Below are 18,612 nucleotides of genomic sequence, written 5' to 3'. Positions count from 1 at the left end.
AATCTTACCCAAGAAGGATCAAAAAGCATGTTTTGAAATGTGTTTTCAGTGCTGTTATTATTTATCATATTATGTTAAATGTCCTAAAAATTGAGTGGTTGGGCAAAAGCCCATATGTGAAGTTTTGTATATGTGAAAATTTCTATAACTTAGAATCTGGTAAAAACCAATTTGAAGGTTAAAGCTAGATGTACTTGTCAAAATGAGAAAAGGTATGTGTAAAAGAAAAACAATTTGATATGTGGGGTTTTTTTCCCCTACCTATCAAGAAATTTTGTGATAGGCCCCAACTGGGATGTCCTGTAATTCAAATCTTACATAATATACCTGGAGATAGGTTAGATTCCACAGTCTCAAAGCTCTGTCCCACAAGACCCTGGTCTCTGACTTCAGACACTAATCTGTGTGGCCAGTGCCTCTGATCAAATAGTTATAAATTGGACTTCCAAAACCCCCTTCCTTGGGTTTGTGGAAATTATCAGTATCAATATGGAGTAATTTATGTCAAACTCTAACAAAATGGAGCCAGAAATTATGAAGGAAGAGCCGCCATGCACATAGGCATATAATAGGAATTATATGAGAAACTCCTCAAAACTTCAATTTTCCAGATAAGCCTCTTCCACAAAGACACTTACCTAACAATGGCTGTCTCTGCCAATGAGCTCATGCCAACTCCTGCAACTCTCTATGGCCAGTGGTCTTTGTTTCAAGATGGCTCACATGGCCTTCTTTTTATCTTTAAAAGCCTTCCCATTGCCTCAATGCCCTTGTGTATGCCTATGGTCTGCCATAGCCTGTATCTCCTGGATTGCAATCTCTCGATGGTCCAAATAAACTCTGTTTTGCAGTGTCAGTCCTGTAGCTCATTTTATGTTGACAACATCAATAATTTGTTAGGACAGCCATCAGAACTCAGGGGAAACACCTTAGTTACAGGTGCCATTAAAAAATCTCCTCAAGGACACAGATGAACAGCCAGATGAAGAGATGGACAGGGCAAGGTCTGGGAGGGGAGGACTCTCATCTGCACCTCTATGTTCAACAATCCAGAAACTTATCAAATCACTTGTTCAAGAGTTTTTATAGATCTTACTCTGTAGCTGTCCCTCTTTCCTGGAGGTTGGTATGTGGAGTTGAAATTACCAAACCTCTAAGGCTCTAACCCTGTTACCTTATCATTTCAGTAACAAATTTAGGAGTTAGCAAAGGGACACATTTGACATAAATTTATTCTTAACATTCAGGAAATTGTAAGGATTTTAGAAACTCAGGAGCTAGAGACAAAGACAAATATATTCATATTATGCCACATATACAATGAAAATGTCTAGAGGAAGTTGGAATCTACTTTTTTTTCAGTACTGGGGATTGAACCCAGGGCATCATACATACCAAATAAGTGCTGTAGAACAACATCCCCAGTTTTGTTTTGTTTTTTAATATCCTTTTTTTAGTTGTAGTTGGACACAATACCTTTATTTTATTTATTTTTATGTGGTGCTGAGGATCGAACCCAGGGCCCTGCACATGCTAGGTGAGCACTCCACTGCTGAGCCACAACCCCAGCACCCCCAGCTCTTTTTTATTTCATTTCGAGACAAAGTCTAGCTAAGTTGCCCAGGCTGGTCTTAAACTTGAAATCTTTCTGCCTTAGCCTCCCAAATAGCTGGGATTACAGACATGTGCCACCACACCAATCTATCTATCTATATCTACATATCTATATCTATCTATCTATCTCTCTCTATATATATTATATTTATTTTTTAGTTTTTTGTGGACACAACATCTTTATTTTTATGTGGTGCTGAGGATCGAATCCAGCGCCCCGTGCATGCCAGGCGAGTGCACTACCAATTGAGCCACATCCCCAGCCCCAATCTATATATTTTTAAAGTCAAATTTATTGAGGTATAATTTAAATACAGTAAAATTTACTGCTTTTCAGATGTGCAGTTTTTGAGTTTTGACAAATGTATACAGTAGGCCCCCTTATCAGTGGGGGGGAATATGTTCCAAGACCCCTAATGGATACCTGAAAGAACCAAATCCTATCTATACTAGACTTTCTCCTACACTTACATACCTAAGATAAAGTTGATTTTACTGTCCTTGCCTTTCTTCTTGTGATGGTGTGAAATAATACAATGCCTGTGTCAGATCAAGGGAGATAAATGATGTAGCTTGAACACAAGCACAACACTGTGACAGACAACCTGATGATAGGGAAGGGTACTATGTGAATAATGGGTTGGAAGCCTGTAAAGTGTGAAGCCTGTAAAGCTGGACAAAGGGATGATTCATGTCCTGGGCAGGATGGATTGTACCATGAAAGATGTCATTGCTCTACTCATAATAGCACACAATTTAAAACTTTCAAATTATTTCTGGAATATTCCATTTAATATTTTGAACTATTGTTGACCTTGGGTAAGTGAAACCATGGAAAGCAAAATCAAGATTAAGGGTTATAATAGTTTTCTAACATTACAACAAATGCCAAAGATAATTAATTCTTAAAGAGAAATGGTTTATTTTCACTCATAGTTTTGGAGGTTCCTGTCCAAGACCAGGTGGGCCCATTGCTTTGGGACCCTGATGGGGGTGCTGAATGGCAACATCAGGGAACCTGTGGTGGAGCACATTGCTCACTTCATGGCCAGAAAGCAAAAGAAAAAGATTGTAGGGCTGGGATCCCACAATCCCCTTCTTGGGCAAGTTTCTAGTGACCAAAGGACCTCCCAGTTAAACTCCACCTTTTAAAGATTTCAGAACCTCCAAATAGTAATCCCTTGGGCACCAAACCTTGAAGACATGGACCTTTGGGGGACATTCAGGGTTCAAATGATAGCAGGGGAACTCCTAAACAATCATGTAAGCACTACCACAATCAAGGTATAGAATATTTCTATCATCCTTAAAAAATTCCCCATCCCTAAAAAGATTCTATTCTCCCATTCCAGACTCTGGCAAACACTGAGTTGATTTCTGTACCTATTATTTTGCCACTTCCAGAATGATGTCATTATGGAAAGACAATTCTGGTTACAGATCCAATTGGCTTTTTAAAATTTATTTTTCTTTATTTATTTTGGTACTAGGGTTTGAACCAAGGGGCACTTTACCACTGAGCCACATCTCCAGCCCTTAATATTTTTATTTTCAGACAGGTGCTTAGGGCCTTTAAGCCCTAAGTTGCTAGGGGTGGCCTTGAACTTGTGATCCTCTTGCCTCAACCTCACCAGTAGCTGGGATTACAGCAAGCCCATTGTTCCTGGCCAGATCTAATTGGCTTTTATTTGTGATTTATGAATCAGGGCAGCCTCCATTTTATAAAAGAGAGTGAGAGCTCCCACTGGGCAATAGCAGAACAGTGACTTTTAAAAAGTGAGAACAAGGAGGGCTGGGGATGTGGCTCAAGTGGTAGCGCGCTCGCCTGGCATGCGTGTGGCCCGGGTTCGATCCTCAGCACCACATACAAACAAAGGTGTTGTGTCTGCCAAAAACTAAAAAGTAAATATTAAAATTCTCTCTCTAAAAAAAAAGTGGGAGCAAGAAAACAGAACAATAAGAAAAAAATTAATTGGTTACAGTCAGTATGTCAAGTTAACTTTTTTAAAGTATTGAACTAAAGGGGACTTTCTTATTATATGGACTCAGTAGGCTGGAAACTCCAGTTTATAGAAAAAAATTAATCTGTTTTGGAATATATTTTCTTCCTTTAAGTTTCTGTTTGATTATGTGGCATTTAGCAAGAGCAACTTCATTTTGGTTTAGTCTGGTTGGGGCCTAATACAACAGCTTAGTCTGAATGGCCTCCCATAATTTTGTTTAATATCCTATAAATGGGATCCCTACATTTTGAGAAAACATTTTCTATTGCTATAAAAAAGTACATAAATCTGGGTACTTCAGAAAGAAAAGTAGTTTATGTAGCTCCCAATTTTGGAGGCTGAAAGTCCAAGATCAGGCAGCCTTGTCAATGTGTCCTCCAGTGAGAGTCCCCTGGATGCATCACTTCATAGAAAATAGTATTATGGCTGGAGCACATGCAAGAGGGAGAGTTCACATGGTGAGACAGGAGCCAGAGAATGGGGAGGTATAAGGCTCACACTTTTAGAACTAAATACTCTCTAGGGGACTAATTGGGATTAATCTCTTCCAAGGGCAGTGTCCCCAGTGTCTAATCACTGCCTATTGTGCCCCATCTTTTTTTTTTTTTTTTTGGTACCAGAGATTGAACTCAATGGAGCTTAACCACTAAGCCACATCCCCAGTCCTTTTTACTTTTTATTTTAAGACAGGGTCTCACTACGTTGCTTAGGGCCTCACTGAGTTGCTGAGGCTGGCTTTGAACTTGTGATCCTCCTGCCTCAGCCTCTGGAGACACTAGGGATTATAGGGATTATGCACCACCACGCCTGGCTTGGACCCCACTGTTTAAAGATTCCACCACCTCCTAGCATCACACACTGAGAATCAAGCTTCTAACGCATGAACCCTTGGGGGACACAGTTGAACCATGATCCAAACCATAGCAGAATTTTCTTAAAGCTCTTCTTTAATAATATTATGAGAAATTATTTTCATGTGCTGAGTCTTGGAGTTCAGGATGTTACTGGTGAATTTTGTTTATCCCCAGTGACTTGGCTTGTTTGGGACAGGTTAAAAAAACACAACTGTAACTAGTGAGCTTTCAAACTGAAATTATCTCTCCGTGGCTCGCCCTATAGATCACAGCCTCTTTCCATCCCCTTTTTTAAACTGACAAAAACCTGATAAATAAGGAATAATAGGAATAAGTTTAGACTTGATGAACTTGAGATTGAAATACAGTAACATGTCCTGTTTAGAAAGTTTGTTTGTTTTTATTCAAGGTTATGCATGTTCTAATAAATCAAATAAGAACATTTCTTATTGTAATGACAGCTAGGGTGGATCATTTAAAGAATGAGGAGTCACACGTTTTTAGCTACGAAGTGAGCAACTGTTGTCATAAACCCACTCTCTTGTGACCTAGTGACACACGGTAATTGGTAGTGCTCATTAGGGATGGCTGTATGCATTTATTGTCAGGCCTGGAGCAGCTGGCAAAGTGCCATGTCACAGGAAAAACACATGTTGGTAGGTTTGAAGACAGATCCAACACTTGCTGGCCATATGGCCTTAAGTAAATAACTTAAGTAAATAAATATGAACTGTCTTTTCACATCTCTTGCCCTTTTTTAAAATTTTGGTACTGGGGACTTAACCCATGGGTACTTTACCACTGAACTATATCCCCAGCCATTTTTATTATTTTTAAGTTTTTATTATTAACATTTTTTAGTTGTTGATAGAACTTTATTTATTTATATGTGGTGCTGAGAATTGAACCCTGTGCTTCACACATGTTAGGCAAGCACTCTACACTAAGCTACAATCCCATCCTGCCCTTTTTATTTTTGATACGGGTTTCACTAAGTTGCTTAGGGCCTCACTAAGTTTTTTACTTAATAATTTTGTTTTATTTATTTATTTTATTTTTATATGGTGCTGAGGATGGAACCCAGGGCGTTGCCCATGAGAGTACTCTACCACTGAGCCACAAGCCCAGCCCCCTCACTAAGTTTTAGAGGCTGGCCTTGAACTTGAAATCCTCCTACCTCCACCTCCAAGTCTCTGGGTGTGTACCACTGTGCCTGGCTCTCTTGCCCATTTTTCTACATAGTCTTAGGTTTTTTCTTATCCATAAAAAACAAAACCACCCAAAAAACTCTCTAATCCTTTGTGACAGATTTTCCAGGTCATCTGCTCATTTTTTCCAGGTTTATCATATGTCATAAACTCTGCCCTAGTATTTTTTGTCAAAATATATAGGGAGCCAAGTTGATCAAATCTTTTTCTTTAATGTGTCTACAGTTTGAGTCAAAGGTTACAGAGGAATTTACCTGTTCTCTTCTGACGTTTAGATAGATTTGTTCCCAGAATGCTAGGCCAGAGGCCTGACTCTGGGGATCCAAAACAATCAGGTCCAGCTACTCACCCCCAAAAACAAACAGAAAAGTTAATGGTGAAAAGCATGAAAGGAATTTTAATCAGTGTAGCTAGAGAGACAAGGGGGCCCACGTTCTTAGTCCTCTCTTTGAGGGACTGACAATAACTTCAAGGTGTTATTGAAAGGGGAATGAGGGCCAGGGTTGGGGGTTTTCACAGCCGATAAACCAGGTAAGTTTGATCAGATATGGTATGTCCACTATTATCTCAGGATTAGTGACTGGGGCCTTGTCTGAGATAGAAAGCTGCTGTTATCTGAAAGGGAGGGAGTAGCTTCAAGTCAAGATAGTAATTGATCAGACTTTGTTCCTGGTAACCCAGATGACTCAAAGCAGAGGAGACAGATGCAAAATGGAGGCAGAGATGCCAAGTATTTAACCCTGGTTTTAGTCACGCATTGGACATTTTTCAGGCAAAAGTGAAGAGTCAAATTCCTTGTTACAGTTCCAAATTTTTTTTAACCCTATGGTGGTCAGCCTCCAAGATAACTTCCATCTCCATGTATTTTTTTCTCCCTCTCACATTTGACTAGAGCTGGCCAATGTAACAACAGAACACCGGGGAAATGACGTGCAATTTTTGAGGGTAAGTCATAAAAGGCATCATGCATGGTTTCTTCCTCTCTCGTGGATCACTCTCTCTGAGGAAAGTAAACTACCAAGTCCTGAAGTCATTCAAGTAGCGCCTATGGAAAGACCCTTGCCAATATCCATGTGAACAAGCTATTGAGGAATTAAAACCACCAGCCCCAGTCAAACCCCAGCTGGCGTGTTTACCATGGGAGATACTGAGTCACAACCACTAGCCAGGATGCTCTCAAATTCCAAATCTACAAAAATAGTGAGATAATAAATATTGTTTTCAGCCACCAAGTTTCGGAGTAATTTGTTGGCAGCAATAGGTAAGCAATATATCCAAAATTTGTTCTTAAGCAGAGCACACTTGAATGTGCTCTTATCTATCTCTTTTGATGGTCAGGGACTGCTGCTTGCCTTTGTTCTGATTCTTGGGTACAGTTCAAATAACTTGAGTTTTTGTGGTGTCTGGTTCCATACATAAACCCATATTGCATCTTCAGAGTCTTCTGAGACAAGGCAGCATCTGGGTTTTGGAGACAGTTCTGTCTTTGTTAAGATTTCATTTCTGTCGTTTTGCTCTATACTCCAGGGCTTGATCATTTCACTCAGGGGTGATCATACTCTGGGAAAACCAGCTGATATATAAAAAAAAAAATATTCACACCCACAAAACCGTGGTGCTGGTTTGTAGTGAATAGTGTGTCCTTTCCTGATACTTAATCCCCACCATAGATAGTTAGCCATCTTTAAAATGGTGTTAACTTTTAAATTTATAGGGATTATAAATTATATAGCATTATATAGTTGATACTTACAAAGTTCTGAGTGCCTCACACATAGTAAGGGCTTAGAAAATATTATTACTCCTAGGATTATCATTACTCATAGAATTGAAGAATGTGACTTCAGTCTCCCAAGCTTAATTCCATCCTTTGCTCTGCATATTTAACCAGTTATCACATTGTATCTAGTCTTTATTATGCTTTGGATATGGAAATTTCCCCGAAAGCTCATATGTTGAAGATTTGGTTCCCAATGCAGCAATGTCAGAAGGTGGGACTTTGAGGAAATGATTGGATTATAAGGGTTCTGACCTCATCAGTGGGCTAATACTGGATGAATTAATAATTGAATGGACCTCGGGAGGTGTTGAAAAGTGTAGGCAGGTGGGGCATGGTTGGAGGAAGCAGATCACTGAGGACCATATCTTGTCCCTGGCCCCTCCCACCACCCCCATTCCTGAATGCCAGGAGCTAAGTTTTCCTCTCCCATGCCCTTCCACCATGATGTTTTGGCTTATCACAAGCTTAGAGCAATGGAGCCAGTCAGCCATGGACTGAAACCTCTGAAACTGAGCCAGAATAAGCCCCTCTTTCCTCCAGTTGCTCATGGGTCACAGCAATGAAAAGTTGACTAACACACAGACTCAAGGTGGATAGAAGTTGGCAGATCCTCTCAGTATGGCATGTGTTCTCCTTTGGCCTCTACATGTGCTTTTTTCAGCATGTGACCTCCTTTTGTTTCTGGGGATATAGTCAGTATTCAGGCATGTGCATTAGAAATCATCCTGACAAAAATCAACCTAAATACTGCAGTGCCATCTGTGGATTCTCCTCAGGAAAAAAAAAATCCCATATTACAATGAAAGTTTGTAAATGAAGCTCCATGGTATAGTCTAACTCTCACAAAACCTAAACAATGTGTGATCAATTTTAATAGCAATTGTGGGAGATGTTGTTGTTGACTGACAAGGATTTGTGAAAAGAGAAGACTCAGATTTAAACCAACTCTCTCCAAAAGATAGAGAAAAGAAGAGAAAACCAATCAAATCAAATGACCTAAGTTGCCTAAGGAGATTTTCAGATGCCCTAACACTAAAAAGAATCCAGGAAGATAAAACAAGTATTCAGGAAGGACCTTTCCCATTCAGGCCGCACAGAAATGTACAATTTGGCATCTGGTTCATCAGTTCATTTTTCATTAGCGTGGTTCTTCTGAGTTTGTAAAGCTCTCTTCCTTCCCCAAAGGTAACACTCACGGTTCCACCTTAGTTTAAGGGAGAAAGTCCTATAGGTCTCAGATTTTAGTGGGACAGGTACGTGTCATCAGGCCTGGGTTTCCATCCCATTCTTACTACAGTAGGTTATGTACACCCTTAAGCCTTCTTGCACTTAAGCGTCCCGAACGGGGTTCATGCAGCCCTCCTTTCAGCTGTGAATGACTTCGCTCGTTGGCGGCTAACAGACCTGGTCCCGCGAGAGTGGCTGTCTCTGCCCGAAGGCATTCGGGGCTGCGCCGAGTCGCGCTGGATTACGCCCCTCCCATAGGCCGGCGCCGAGCGGGTAAAGGCTGCACAACCAAATTCACCGAGAATCCGGTATTCCTCCTAAAAACCGTAAGGTCGCCGGGGTTGATGCAAGGCTCCAAACCTGTCCAGGAGCTCCCGCCCGCGCCAGGACCCGAGTTGCAAACCCGCGCGCCGCCGCCCATCATGAGCGGCCCCTTGCGGCCGGGCTCTAGCGTCTGGCGGCGGGCGGCCACCGTAGTGCTGGCTGCCGGCTGGACGCGCCCGGGTGCCGCCGCCCGGTCACTGCCCCCGCCGCCCTCCGAAGGCTTCCGGCTGCTGCTGCTGCAGCGCTCCCCGAACCAAGGATTTATGCCCGGTGCGCACGTCTTCCCGGGCGGCGTGCTGGACGCGGCAGATCGCTCTGCGGACTGGCTGCACCTCTTCACCGAGCACCAAGGGCAGCCGCGCTTCGGCTTGGGCCCAGCGCCGCCCCGGAGAGCCTCTTTCCCCGTGCTGCCCGACGCCGCCGACGGACACGCCGGGGCACTGCCAGATGACGTCGCCATGCGCATCTGCGCCATCCGCGAGACCTTCGAGGAGGCGGGGGTGCTGCTGCTGCGGCCCAGGGGCTCCCTGCAGGGCTCCGAGCCCCCAGGTCCGGCTCGGGAGCCCGGCCTTGCCCTGGCCCCGCCGCAGGGCCTGGATGCCTGGCGCGCGCGCGTCCGCCGCGACCCGCGCCACTTCCTGCGCCTGTGCGAGCACCTGGACTGCACTCCCGACATCTGGGCGCTGCACGACTGGAGCGCCTGGCTCACGCCGTTCGTGCGCGGTGGCAGTCGGCGCTTCGACACGGCATTCTTCCTGTGCTGCCTGCGCGAGCCGCCGCCGGTCTATCCCGACCTGTCGGAGGTGGTGGGCTGCCAGGTAGGGCATCCACAGGGACCAGGTTAGGTAAAGCAGCCCTGGGTTCAATCCCAATAAACGAAGTACCGATAAATGAACAAGCAAATAAGTACAGGAGGATGTGTGTAGGTTATATGCAAACACTGCACCATTTTATACAAAGGACTTGAGCATCTTCAGATTTTGGAATCTGAGGGTGAAGAGTCCTGGAATCAAGCCCCCACAGGTACCAAGGGACAACTGAACTTCTATTTCTCCCCTCCTTTCCTTTGTGCAGTTTTCATACTTTTATTTCTATTAACTGCACAATTATTTTTGCTTTAGACAGTAGACAAGTCTTTTTTCTCTCTCTCAGTACTAGGGATTGAACCAGAAGCCTTGCGCAAGCACTCTACCACTGAACTATATTCTCAGACCTTTGTTAAAATTTTGAGACAAGTTCTTACTAAGTTTCCCAGGCTAGCCTTGAGCTTTCAATCTTCCTGTTGCAGCCTCCTAAATTTCTGGGATTACAGGTGTGTGCCACCTTGACAGTTTTAGTCAATCTTTTAAAGACTGGAAATAAGGGGAAAAATGTCTTTTTGGGTTTACCTGCATATTTACCATGTATATTGCTCTTCATTTCTTTATGTTGGTCAGAAGCTACACCTGGCCATCTATTTGTCCAAAGAATTTCCTATAAATCCCAGTGACTCAAGAGGCTGAGGCAGGAGGATTGTGAGTTCAAAGTCAGCCTTAGCTATTTAGCGAGACCCTAAGCAAATCAGCAAAACCCTGTCTTTATTAAAATATAAAAAAGGGATCTGGATGTGGTTCAGTGGTTAAGTGCCCCTTGGTTCAATACCTGGTACCAAACAACAACAACAAAAATAACTTCCTATAAAGGATTTTCTATAATATTTCTTAATGTCCAGCTCTTCTAACAATCCTCTAAATTTTTGGGTCAGAAAAATTCTTTATATTTTACTCTTACTTTTGATGCACATTTTGTAGGTGGACCGTTTTTTGATTTTGTTTTTCCCTTTCAGTACTTAGAGATGTTTCTTAATTATATTCTGGCTGACATACATTTTTTATGAGAAGTCTGCTGTTACTATTAATCATTCGCCCCCTACATTTAGTGTGTTTTTGGTGTGTGTGGCTACTTTGAATACTTTCTCTTGGTAATTGGTTTTCAGCAATTTTATTCTGATGTGCATTGCTTTCCCTCTCACTCCTTTTCTATCTTCCTCTTCTCCTTTCCTTCTCTTCTGTTTCCTTTCCATGTTGAGCATTGGACAGAGAGCCTTACCACTGCTAGGCAAGCTCTCTCTACCATTGAAGAACCTGCCCCTCTAGTCCCTATCTTTTCTTACTTGTTCATTTCTTCAAATGTTTCACATCTCGCCCTATTTTGTGACTTAAATTACACATTTTTTTTTTTTTTTGTAATGGGTAATTGCATGGGCTCTCTCTTGTCCAGCAAGGGGGTCCATGGAACAGGAGTCGCTAATCAAGACCTCTTGAGACAAGCAGGAAACAGATATGAGTTTATTGTGCAGTATGTATATATATTCAGGCAGTAGCTAAGCAGTTTACAGGCAGCCACCAATGCAATTTCTGCTAGCTGTCTTTGCAGCGGTCAAACGAGGAGTGGGCTGTGGAGCAAGTACAGGGACTCCAACACATGGCCTCACGCCAAGAGCTGTGCCTAAGGGGTAAGTGGCCTGCTATTTAGGCACCTAGCATGAGAGGAGTGACCTGCCACTCAGACGCCCTTAACTTATACCATGTATGCAGTACTCCATGCACTTGTCCCCACAGGTAATAAGGAATGAAACCAGGAGCACTTAGCCACTGAGCCACATCCCCAGCCCTTTTTTGTATTTTATTTGGGTCTCACTGAGTTACTTAGGGCCTTGCTAAGTTGCTGAGGCTGGCTTTGAACTTGTGATCCTCCTGCCTCAGCCTCCCCAGCCCCTTGGATTACAGACATGCACCACCATGCCTGGCTCAGTTACATATCTGAGGCTACTTGATAATGTTCCATTGGTTATTGATGCCTCATTTGCTTTTTTCAATCTTTTTTCCTCTGTATTTAATTTTAATACATTCTATTGCTATGTTTTCAAATTTACTCTCTTGTGAAGTATTTAATCTGCTATAAATACAACCCAAGTGGATTTTTCATTTTAGATATTATTCACCTATAGAAGCTCCATTTAATTATTTAAAAATATTTTCTATTTCTCTCATCATGTGGATATTTTAATTTACAGCTTTGAACCAGTGAAACATACTTATAATTGGGGGCGGGGTAATGATCTTTCCTGGCTGGATGCAGTGGCTCAGACCAATAATACTTCAGTGATTCAGGGGCTGAGACAAGAGGATTGCAAGTTCAAGACCAGCCTAAGCAACTTAGTGAGATCTTGTCTCAAAATAAAAAATAAAAAGGATCAGGGATATAGCTTAGTGGTAAAGCATCCCTGGATTCAATCTGAAGTACAGACAAAAAATAAACTTCTCTCCAACTCCATGTTATTTGTAATTTCTTGGTCTTTTATATTGACTGATTTTCTTCTAGTTATGGATCACATTTCCTACTTTTGTCATGTCTTATAATTTTTTATTAGATGTTGGAAATTTTCGTTTTATGTTGTTAAGTGCTCGATTTTGCCATATTTCTTTAAATGGTGTTGGCAACATTTACTACAACTTAATACTTTTGAGATTTATTTTAAATGATTTTTGAGTGTATCTACAGTATCCTTTAATTTAGAGCCAATTTAGCCGCACTTCCATTGTGTGACTGGTAGGGAGTTTATTTGAATGCTCCTTATATTGAATCGTTGGAGGGAATTTGAAAAATTCTTGGCCCTAAATGAGCTCTGGGAATTTAGTCTTAAGCTTTTAGGTAATTGTTGTTCTTCTTCCCCCTCCTCCCCCCCTCCTCCCCCCTTTTAATGTTTTAGTTGTGGGTGACACTACCTTTATTTTGTTTTTATGTGGTGCTGAGGGTCAAACCCATTGCCTCATGCATGCCAGGCCACAGTCACAGCCCCACTGAGCCACAGTCACAGCCCCAGTCGTTCCTTCTTTTGATATCATCTTTTCCAATACCATATCGTTTCACCTTCTGCATGGCCAGATGTGTGTTTAGCAAAGATTCAAGGGTGCTCTGTACAGATTTTCTATTCTGTGTAGCTCCTTCCTCTTAGGTCCACTGTGTCCAAATGCTAGCCTGTGTGAGCTTCCCAAATTCTGATTTCTGTCTTCTCAAGTCTTCAAGAATCCTAGACTCTGATTAGGTTCTCTCTCCTTGTCCTATATTTTTAGGCAGAAACTCCAGACAATGGTAGGGTTCACCTCATTCATTTTTCTTTTCTGAGAAATTATAGTACTGCTTTTTTCAGTGTCTGGAAATAGTTGTTTCATAGATTTTATCCTGTGCTCTACTATTCAATTGGCCAAAGGAGTATAATTCAAACTCTCACGTGTGGAAGAGGAAGTTCCAATAAACAGTTTTTTTTTTTTGAGATGGACCTCACTATCTTGCCCAGGCTGGTCTTGAATTTGTGGAGTCAATGATTCTTCTACCTCAGTTTCCTCAGTGCAGGTGCTTTAAATGTACACCACCATACCCGGCTAGTAATTCTTAAGTTAGCTTAGATGAGTGGTTCTTAAATGGGGGTGATTTGCCCACCCCATCCAGGGGTACACTTGGCAATGTCTGGAGCCTTTTTTTTTTTTGGTAGTCACAATTAGGGGGTTGTTACTGCCATCTAGTGGGTAGAGCCCAAGGATGCTGCTGGTATCCCTGTTTCAGTGAGTACACAGCAGCCCTCAACAAAGACTTTTGGCCTGGTGTCAGTTGTGTTGAGGTTCAAAAATCTAGTAGAAACAGTGGAATTTGGAGTCAGATACCCCAAGAGTTTGAAATCAAGATTTTCTAGTTAGAGGAGCTACCTAAATGTTCTCATCTGTAAAATGGGACTTTGCAGCATTATCCTAAGGACTAGAAATATTTTATATAAAGCATTTTGAGCAGAGCTTTACTGGTAACAAGTAAGCAATAAATGATAACTTATCATAACCGATGGTCTAGAATAATCTGAAGAGGTTGGATTAAGTGGAAGATGACTATCATCTTGCCTGTTGTCAACTCACAGGACAGAGAAATCAGAATGCCCTGGAAATAACTTAACAATTGGGTAACTTGGAGACCCAGAGCTTTGATTTTCAAATTGCAGCCTTGGCCAACTTCAGAATGATCCCTCTACCAGGGCCCTCTATCAGAGCCAAAGGGATGTAAAGATTTATCAGGCCTCTTGGGATAATTGAGCACATATAGGTTCACAAACCTTTGATCCATAGTCACCTAAGGCAGAGGTCAGTTTTAACTCTGAGTTTGGGGTGGGGGGGGCGTTAGAAAAACTCAGTCCTGGTGTATGAGAACTGGCCACCAAAGAGGAAGGTGCCTAAAGACCAAAGAAAAAGGCAGACAGATCCGGCATTGCACAAAGTTGGAATTTATTAGGAGCTTCCACATGTCTTGGGCTGCAGCAGGACAAGAGGACTCCCTGCATTCCAGGGCAGGAGGAAGGAGTTTATATTGCTAAACTAGAAGAGGGTGGGCTGTGGCCCAAGTGGAATGGACTGAGCTTTCTCAAAAACTATTACTGTGTCATATGTCAGTTAAGAAACAGGTGCAGTGATACATGCTTGTAATCTCAACTGCTTGGGCTGCTGAGGCAGGAGGATCACAGATTACCCAGGCCTGCCTGGGCAATTTATCAAGCCCTGATCTCAAAATAAAAAAAGGGCTGGGATGTGGCTCAGTGGTAAAGCACTCCTGTGTTTAATCCCTAGTACCATAGAAAGAGAAAAAAAAAGGAGGGGGGAGAGGGAAAAGGAGAGAGGAAGGGAGGGAGAGAGGGATGGTGAGTGGGTTTGATTATCAGTGGCTAGGGCCTTTGGGAGTTTTTCTGTACTCCTGAGTCACTCTTTTTATCTCAGGGTCTGTGAAGGAAAGCTGTGGCAGGAGAGCAGCTTGCACCACTTGAATTTAATGGGCAGACCCTGTCTGGCTGAAACCCTATAGTTATTAGTCTCTGGACTGTAGGCTGAGGCTGCTTCTTGACCTTCCTGAAAGCTCCTATTGTTCCTGATTCTTCACCACCATTGTAGTGTGTGTCATACATCATGATGTATTTTGGTGGCTAAAAGCCCTATAGTGTCTCTTTTAGAGTTTTGTCCATCGTTTCCTCAGGCCAAGCCAAGGTACCTGTTTATGGGAGGAATGAAGGCATCAAATTCTCAGTTCACTGTCAGAAGTTTACCCTTCAGTCTTCCTTTGGGAATGAACAGAACCACTATAACCCTTCCACATCTTCTTCCTTTTATGCTGAACAACTCCCAACTCAATCCTTAGTGATCCGTCCTGGTTCACTGACCTTGGCTGGGGTCAGTGCTCAGTAATCAACCTCTTAAGAGGATCAGCACAGCTTTCTTCTCTGGATCTTTTTTTTTTTTTTAAATAGAGCAGGTCTTGCTATGTTGCTCAGGCTGGTCTTAAACCCCTCTAATCAAGCCATCCTCCTGCCTCAGTCTCTCAATTAGCTGGGACTACTGTTTGTGCCACTGCAACACCCTCCCCCAATGTTTCTTTTTGTCTCAGAGGGATCTAGCAAGGCACTTGAATGATATAAGATATAAAATTATAAGTAGATCCTATGCATTAACCTAGCAGTCTATTTGATGGAAGCCCTACCTTTATCTTCCACAGTGGTCATCTCCATCAGAGGCAACTAAAAGTTTCATATCAAAAGAAATTTGGCTGGCGCCCCCACAGTTCTACGAAGTAAGACGACTTAAAAACTTTGCCTCTCTGTCTGACCTGCACAAATTTTGTTTGGATCGTGCCTTAGAAGAGGCTGAACGGTGGCTGCCAATTACATATTTAACTGCTGATGGAATGCTCCAGCTTTTACCTGGTAAGTCAGTGAAGCAGCAACACATTTTGTCAGTATGCACAGTCACTGGGCTGTCTGGCAGTATTACCCAGCACAGAGATATGAATTACAGTTAAGTTGTGTAGCCTACAAGGTATTAATTAAATAGAGCCAAAGTCTGTAAAACATCAATGTTATTTATATAACCAGAAATTCTGAATGACATCACATACACATTTATATAGGTATATTTTTGGGGGGTTACTGGGGATTGAACTCAGGGGCACTCAACTCAGCTCTATTTTGTATTTTATTTAGAAACAGAGTCACACTGAATTGCTTTGCACCTTGCTTTTGCTGAAGCTGGCTTTGAACTTGAGATCCTTCTGCTTTAGCCTCCTGAGCGATTGGGATTACAGGCATGGGCCACTGTGCCCAGCTTATAAGTACATTTTGTAGACATTGACAGATTTCTTTCTCATGCATTATCTCACTTTGTACAGTTTATTTTTTTTAAATTTTTTTAGTTGTAGATGGACACAATACCTTTATTTTGTTTATTTTTATGTGGTGCTGAGGATTGAACCCAGTGCCTCACACATGCCAGATAAGTGCTCTACCACTGAGCCACAACCTGAACCATAATTTTGAATTATGAGAATTTGTAAGCTGCCAACTAGAGTTATGGTCTTTTAACCATATAGTATGCCATGAGTATAAAATTGAGGTAGGATATTTGTTGATGGTCGATTGTAGTTTGGTGAACTCAGTTTTGTGGCAGGGATTTTGTGACCTATCATACTTTATATCTGCCTGCTCAGCTCCTGAGAATAGTGATAAGATTTGTTACTCAACCTATAGTTTGGCAGTTTTGATGTAAATAACAACTTCTTTAAATTAACCTTATCAGAACAGCCCATATAGAAATATCAAAAGTATGACTGTCAAGATCAATATCAGTGTCAGTATTTAATACACTAAAGAGAGTCATGAACTAATATAAAATTTACAGTTCACAATGAAGAACATTTCAGTCAGAAATTTTTATGTACTCAAAGAAAATTCTTGGGTAGAGGATAAGGGGAGGGTGAAAATATTAAAAATATGAGAAAAAATTAATATAAACTTGTAAAACTAGGGTTATTTAACAACTCAGTTCCAAATGCATGAAATAGATAAAAATAAATACCAATTTATATGTCATTAATATATTTGAATGATTTATAAAATGATACTTTATAGATTTAAGTTTTTATTATTTTTCAGGAGATGAGCTGTACCTAGAAGATTCAGACTATGTAGAAAAGTCTTTGTCTACTGAAAAAACAACTAAAGAAATCATGAAGGAAGGCAAGAAATTTCACCGAATAGTGATACACAATCGCCATCTTTATGAGGTCCATGTGACTGTTCAGTCAAAGTGTAAACATGTTTATCCTAAGAACTACATAATAAGTAAGAGCCATTTGTAGGGAGCTACTTCTTTCTAACTAAACTATTTCAGTTGTGGGAATGATTAAGAGGGTTGACTAAACTTGTTTGAAAATTATATAACTTGGTGCTTGTGCAAGCTATCATGGAGTGTTTCTTCTTTTAAGTGTGTTGTGGAGCTCTCTTGCTTATTTTATTCTTTTAATCATTCAGTATGCAGTGAGTATAAAATTGATATGTTACCAAAATGAGAAAAAAAAAGTCACAAGGGGGCCTACTTCTATATTGTTTTATTAGCCTAAAAGTTTAAATAAGATGTTCTATTGCCATTGTTTCAATTGTCCCACATATTAGCATTTTTCCTGATGTGCTTTGGAAGTTGAACCATGAATTTCTTAGACTTTCTGCTGAAATTAATTTAAGAGTGCCTGACTGGATGGCAAACACTAGACTGAGACACCCTTCAAGTGATAATGCCATTGTTTTCTTGCTATTGTCTTTAGCTTGATTACTAAGATCCAATTCTGTTTAAAACCAAGTGGCATTAGTAAATATATTATGTTTTCCAAATTGGAAATCTATTTTAGTTAATATTTTAAAGAAATATGAAGCCATACAAACCTATCAACTTTTATGTTATTAAGTGCTGGTTAATAAATACAAAGAGTTCAGAGAGAATGTTAAATTAGGTTTATTTTCAGTATGATTAATATGGATAGTGTTTTCACCTCCTTTAAAGAGGTATAATTTTTTTTGCTGATTAAAGGTGGGAATTAATAGTTAAAAACACCAATTCTTTTTCACTATATTTGACTATATTATGCATAACACAATGGATTTCTTATTTCATGAAATTTCTTAGTTTTTCTAACAACCAAATAAAGGCAATCATAAAACTTATGTGTATTATTTAATCCTGATTAGAGGAATATATCTAGAGCAGTGGTTCTCTACCTGGGCACTTTTGCCCTTGGGTCAATTGGCTATTCTAGACATTTCTGTTTGTCACAACTGAGGAGGGGATACTACCACCATCTAGTGGAGAGAGACCAGGGATGCAGTTAAATAACCTGCCTGAGACAAAGAGTTGTCTGGCCAAGGCTGAGAAACACTGATTTAAAGTCAATTTTACTTGTTTCAGTAAATGGTCCCAATAGGTGAAGTATGAGAACCACAGACATAGTTGTCATTCCTTCTGGCTTCTGAGTCTACTATAACTCTCCTTAATGACTTTTAGCCTTGGGCTTAGTCTTTCATTCTCAGAGAATACTAGAATGTTACAGGGAAGGAACCAAAGGAACCTGTTTACGCCATGATTTTTTCAAGTGAGAAAACAGATAGAGATTCATGCAACTATTTAGTGCCATAAGCAGGGGAAGAACTTTACCCCTAACCCTGCTACACTTTTCACTGGAGTTACTATGACTGAGTGGTTTTAGAT

General features: G+C 41.1%; 1 protein-coding gene across 1 annotated transcript; it reads left to right on the top strand.

Moving 5' to 3' along the window:
- Nucleotides 1-8,923: 8,923 nt before the first annotated feature.
- On the top strand, nucleotides 8,924-18,071 carry Nudt19 (nudix hydrolase 19). Its single transcript, XM_015496932.2, has 3 exons — nucleotides 8,924-9,828; nucleotides 15,575-15,782; nucleotides 17,007-18,071. The coding sequence occupies exons 1-3, from the start codon at nucleotides 9,031-9,033 to the stop codon at nucleotides 17,210-17,212; spliced, it is 1,212 nt and encodes a 403-aa protein (XP_015352418.1). The 5' UTR covers nucleotides 8,924-9,030; the 3' UTR covers nucleotides 17,213-18,071.
- The last annotated feature ends 541 nt before the right edge of the window (nucleotides 18,072-18,612 follow it).

Source organism: Marmota marmota, unplaced genomic scaffold (assembly GCF_001458135.2).
Source record: "Marmota marmota marmota unplaced genomic scaffold, marMar, whole genome shotgun sequence".
Lineage (NCBI taxonomy): Eukaryota > Metazoa > Chordata > Mammalia > Rodentia > Sciuridae > Marmota > Marmota marmota.
The sequence above is the reverse complement of the archived record's forward strand: the minus strand, read 5'-3'. Positions and strand labels throughout refer to the sequence as shown.

Bases quoted from the DNA above. Each gene is read 5' to 3' on its own strand.
- Nudt19 (XM_015496932.2), top strand. From the start codon at position 9,031: ATGCAAGGCTCCAAACCTGTCCAGGAGCTCCCGCCCGCGCCAGGACCC. The intron at 9,829-15,574 runs GTAGGGCATCCA...TATCTTCCACAG, and splicing joins CGGAGGTGGTGGGCTGCCAG to TGGTCATCTCCATCAGAGGC. The intron at 15,783-17,006 runs GTAAGTCAGTGA...ATTATTTTTCAG, and splicing joins AATGCTCCAGCTTTTACCTG to GAGATGAGCTGTACCTAGAA.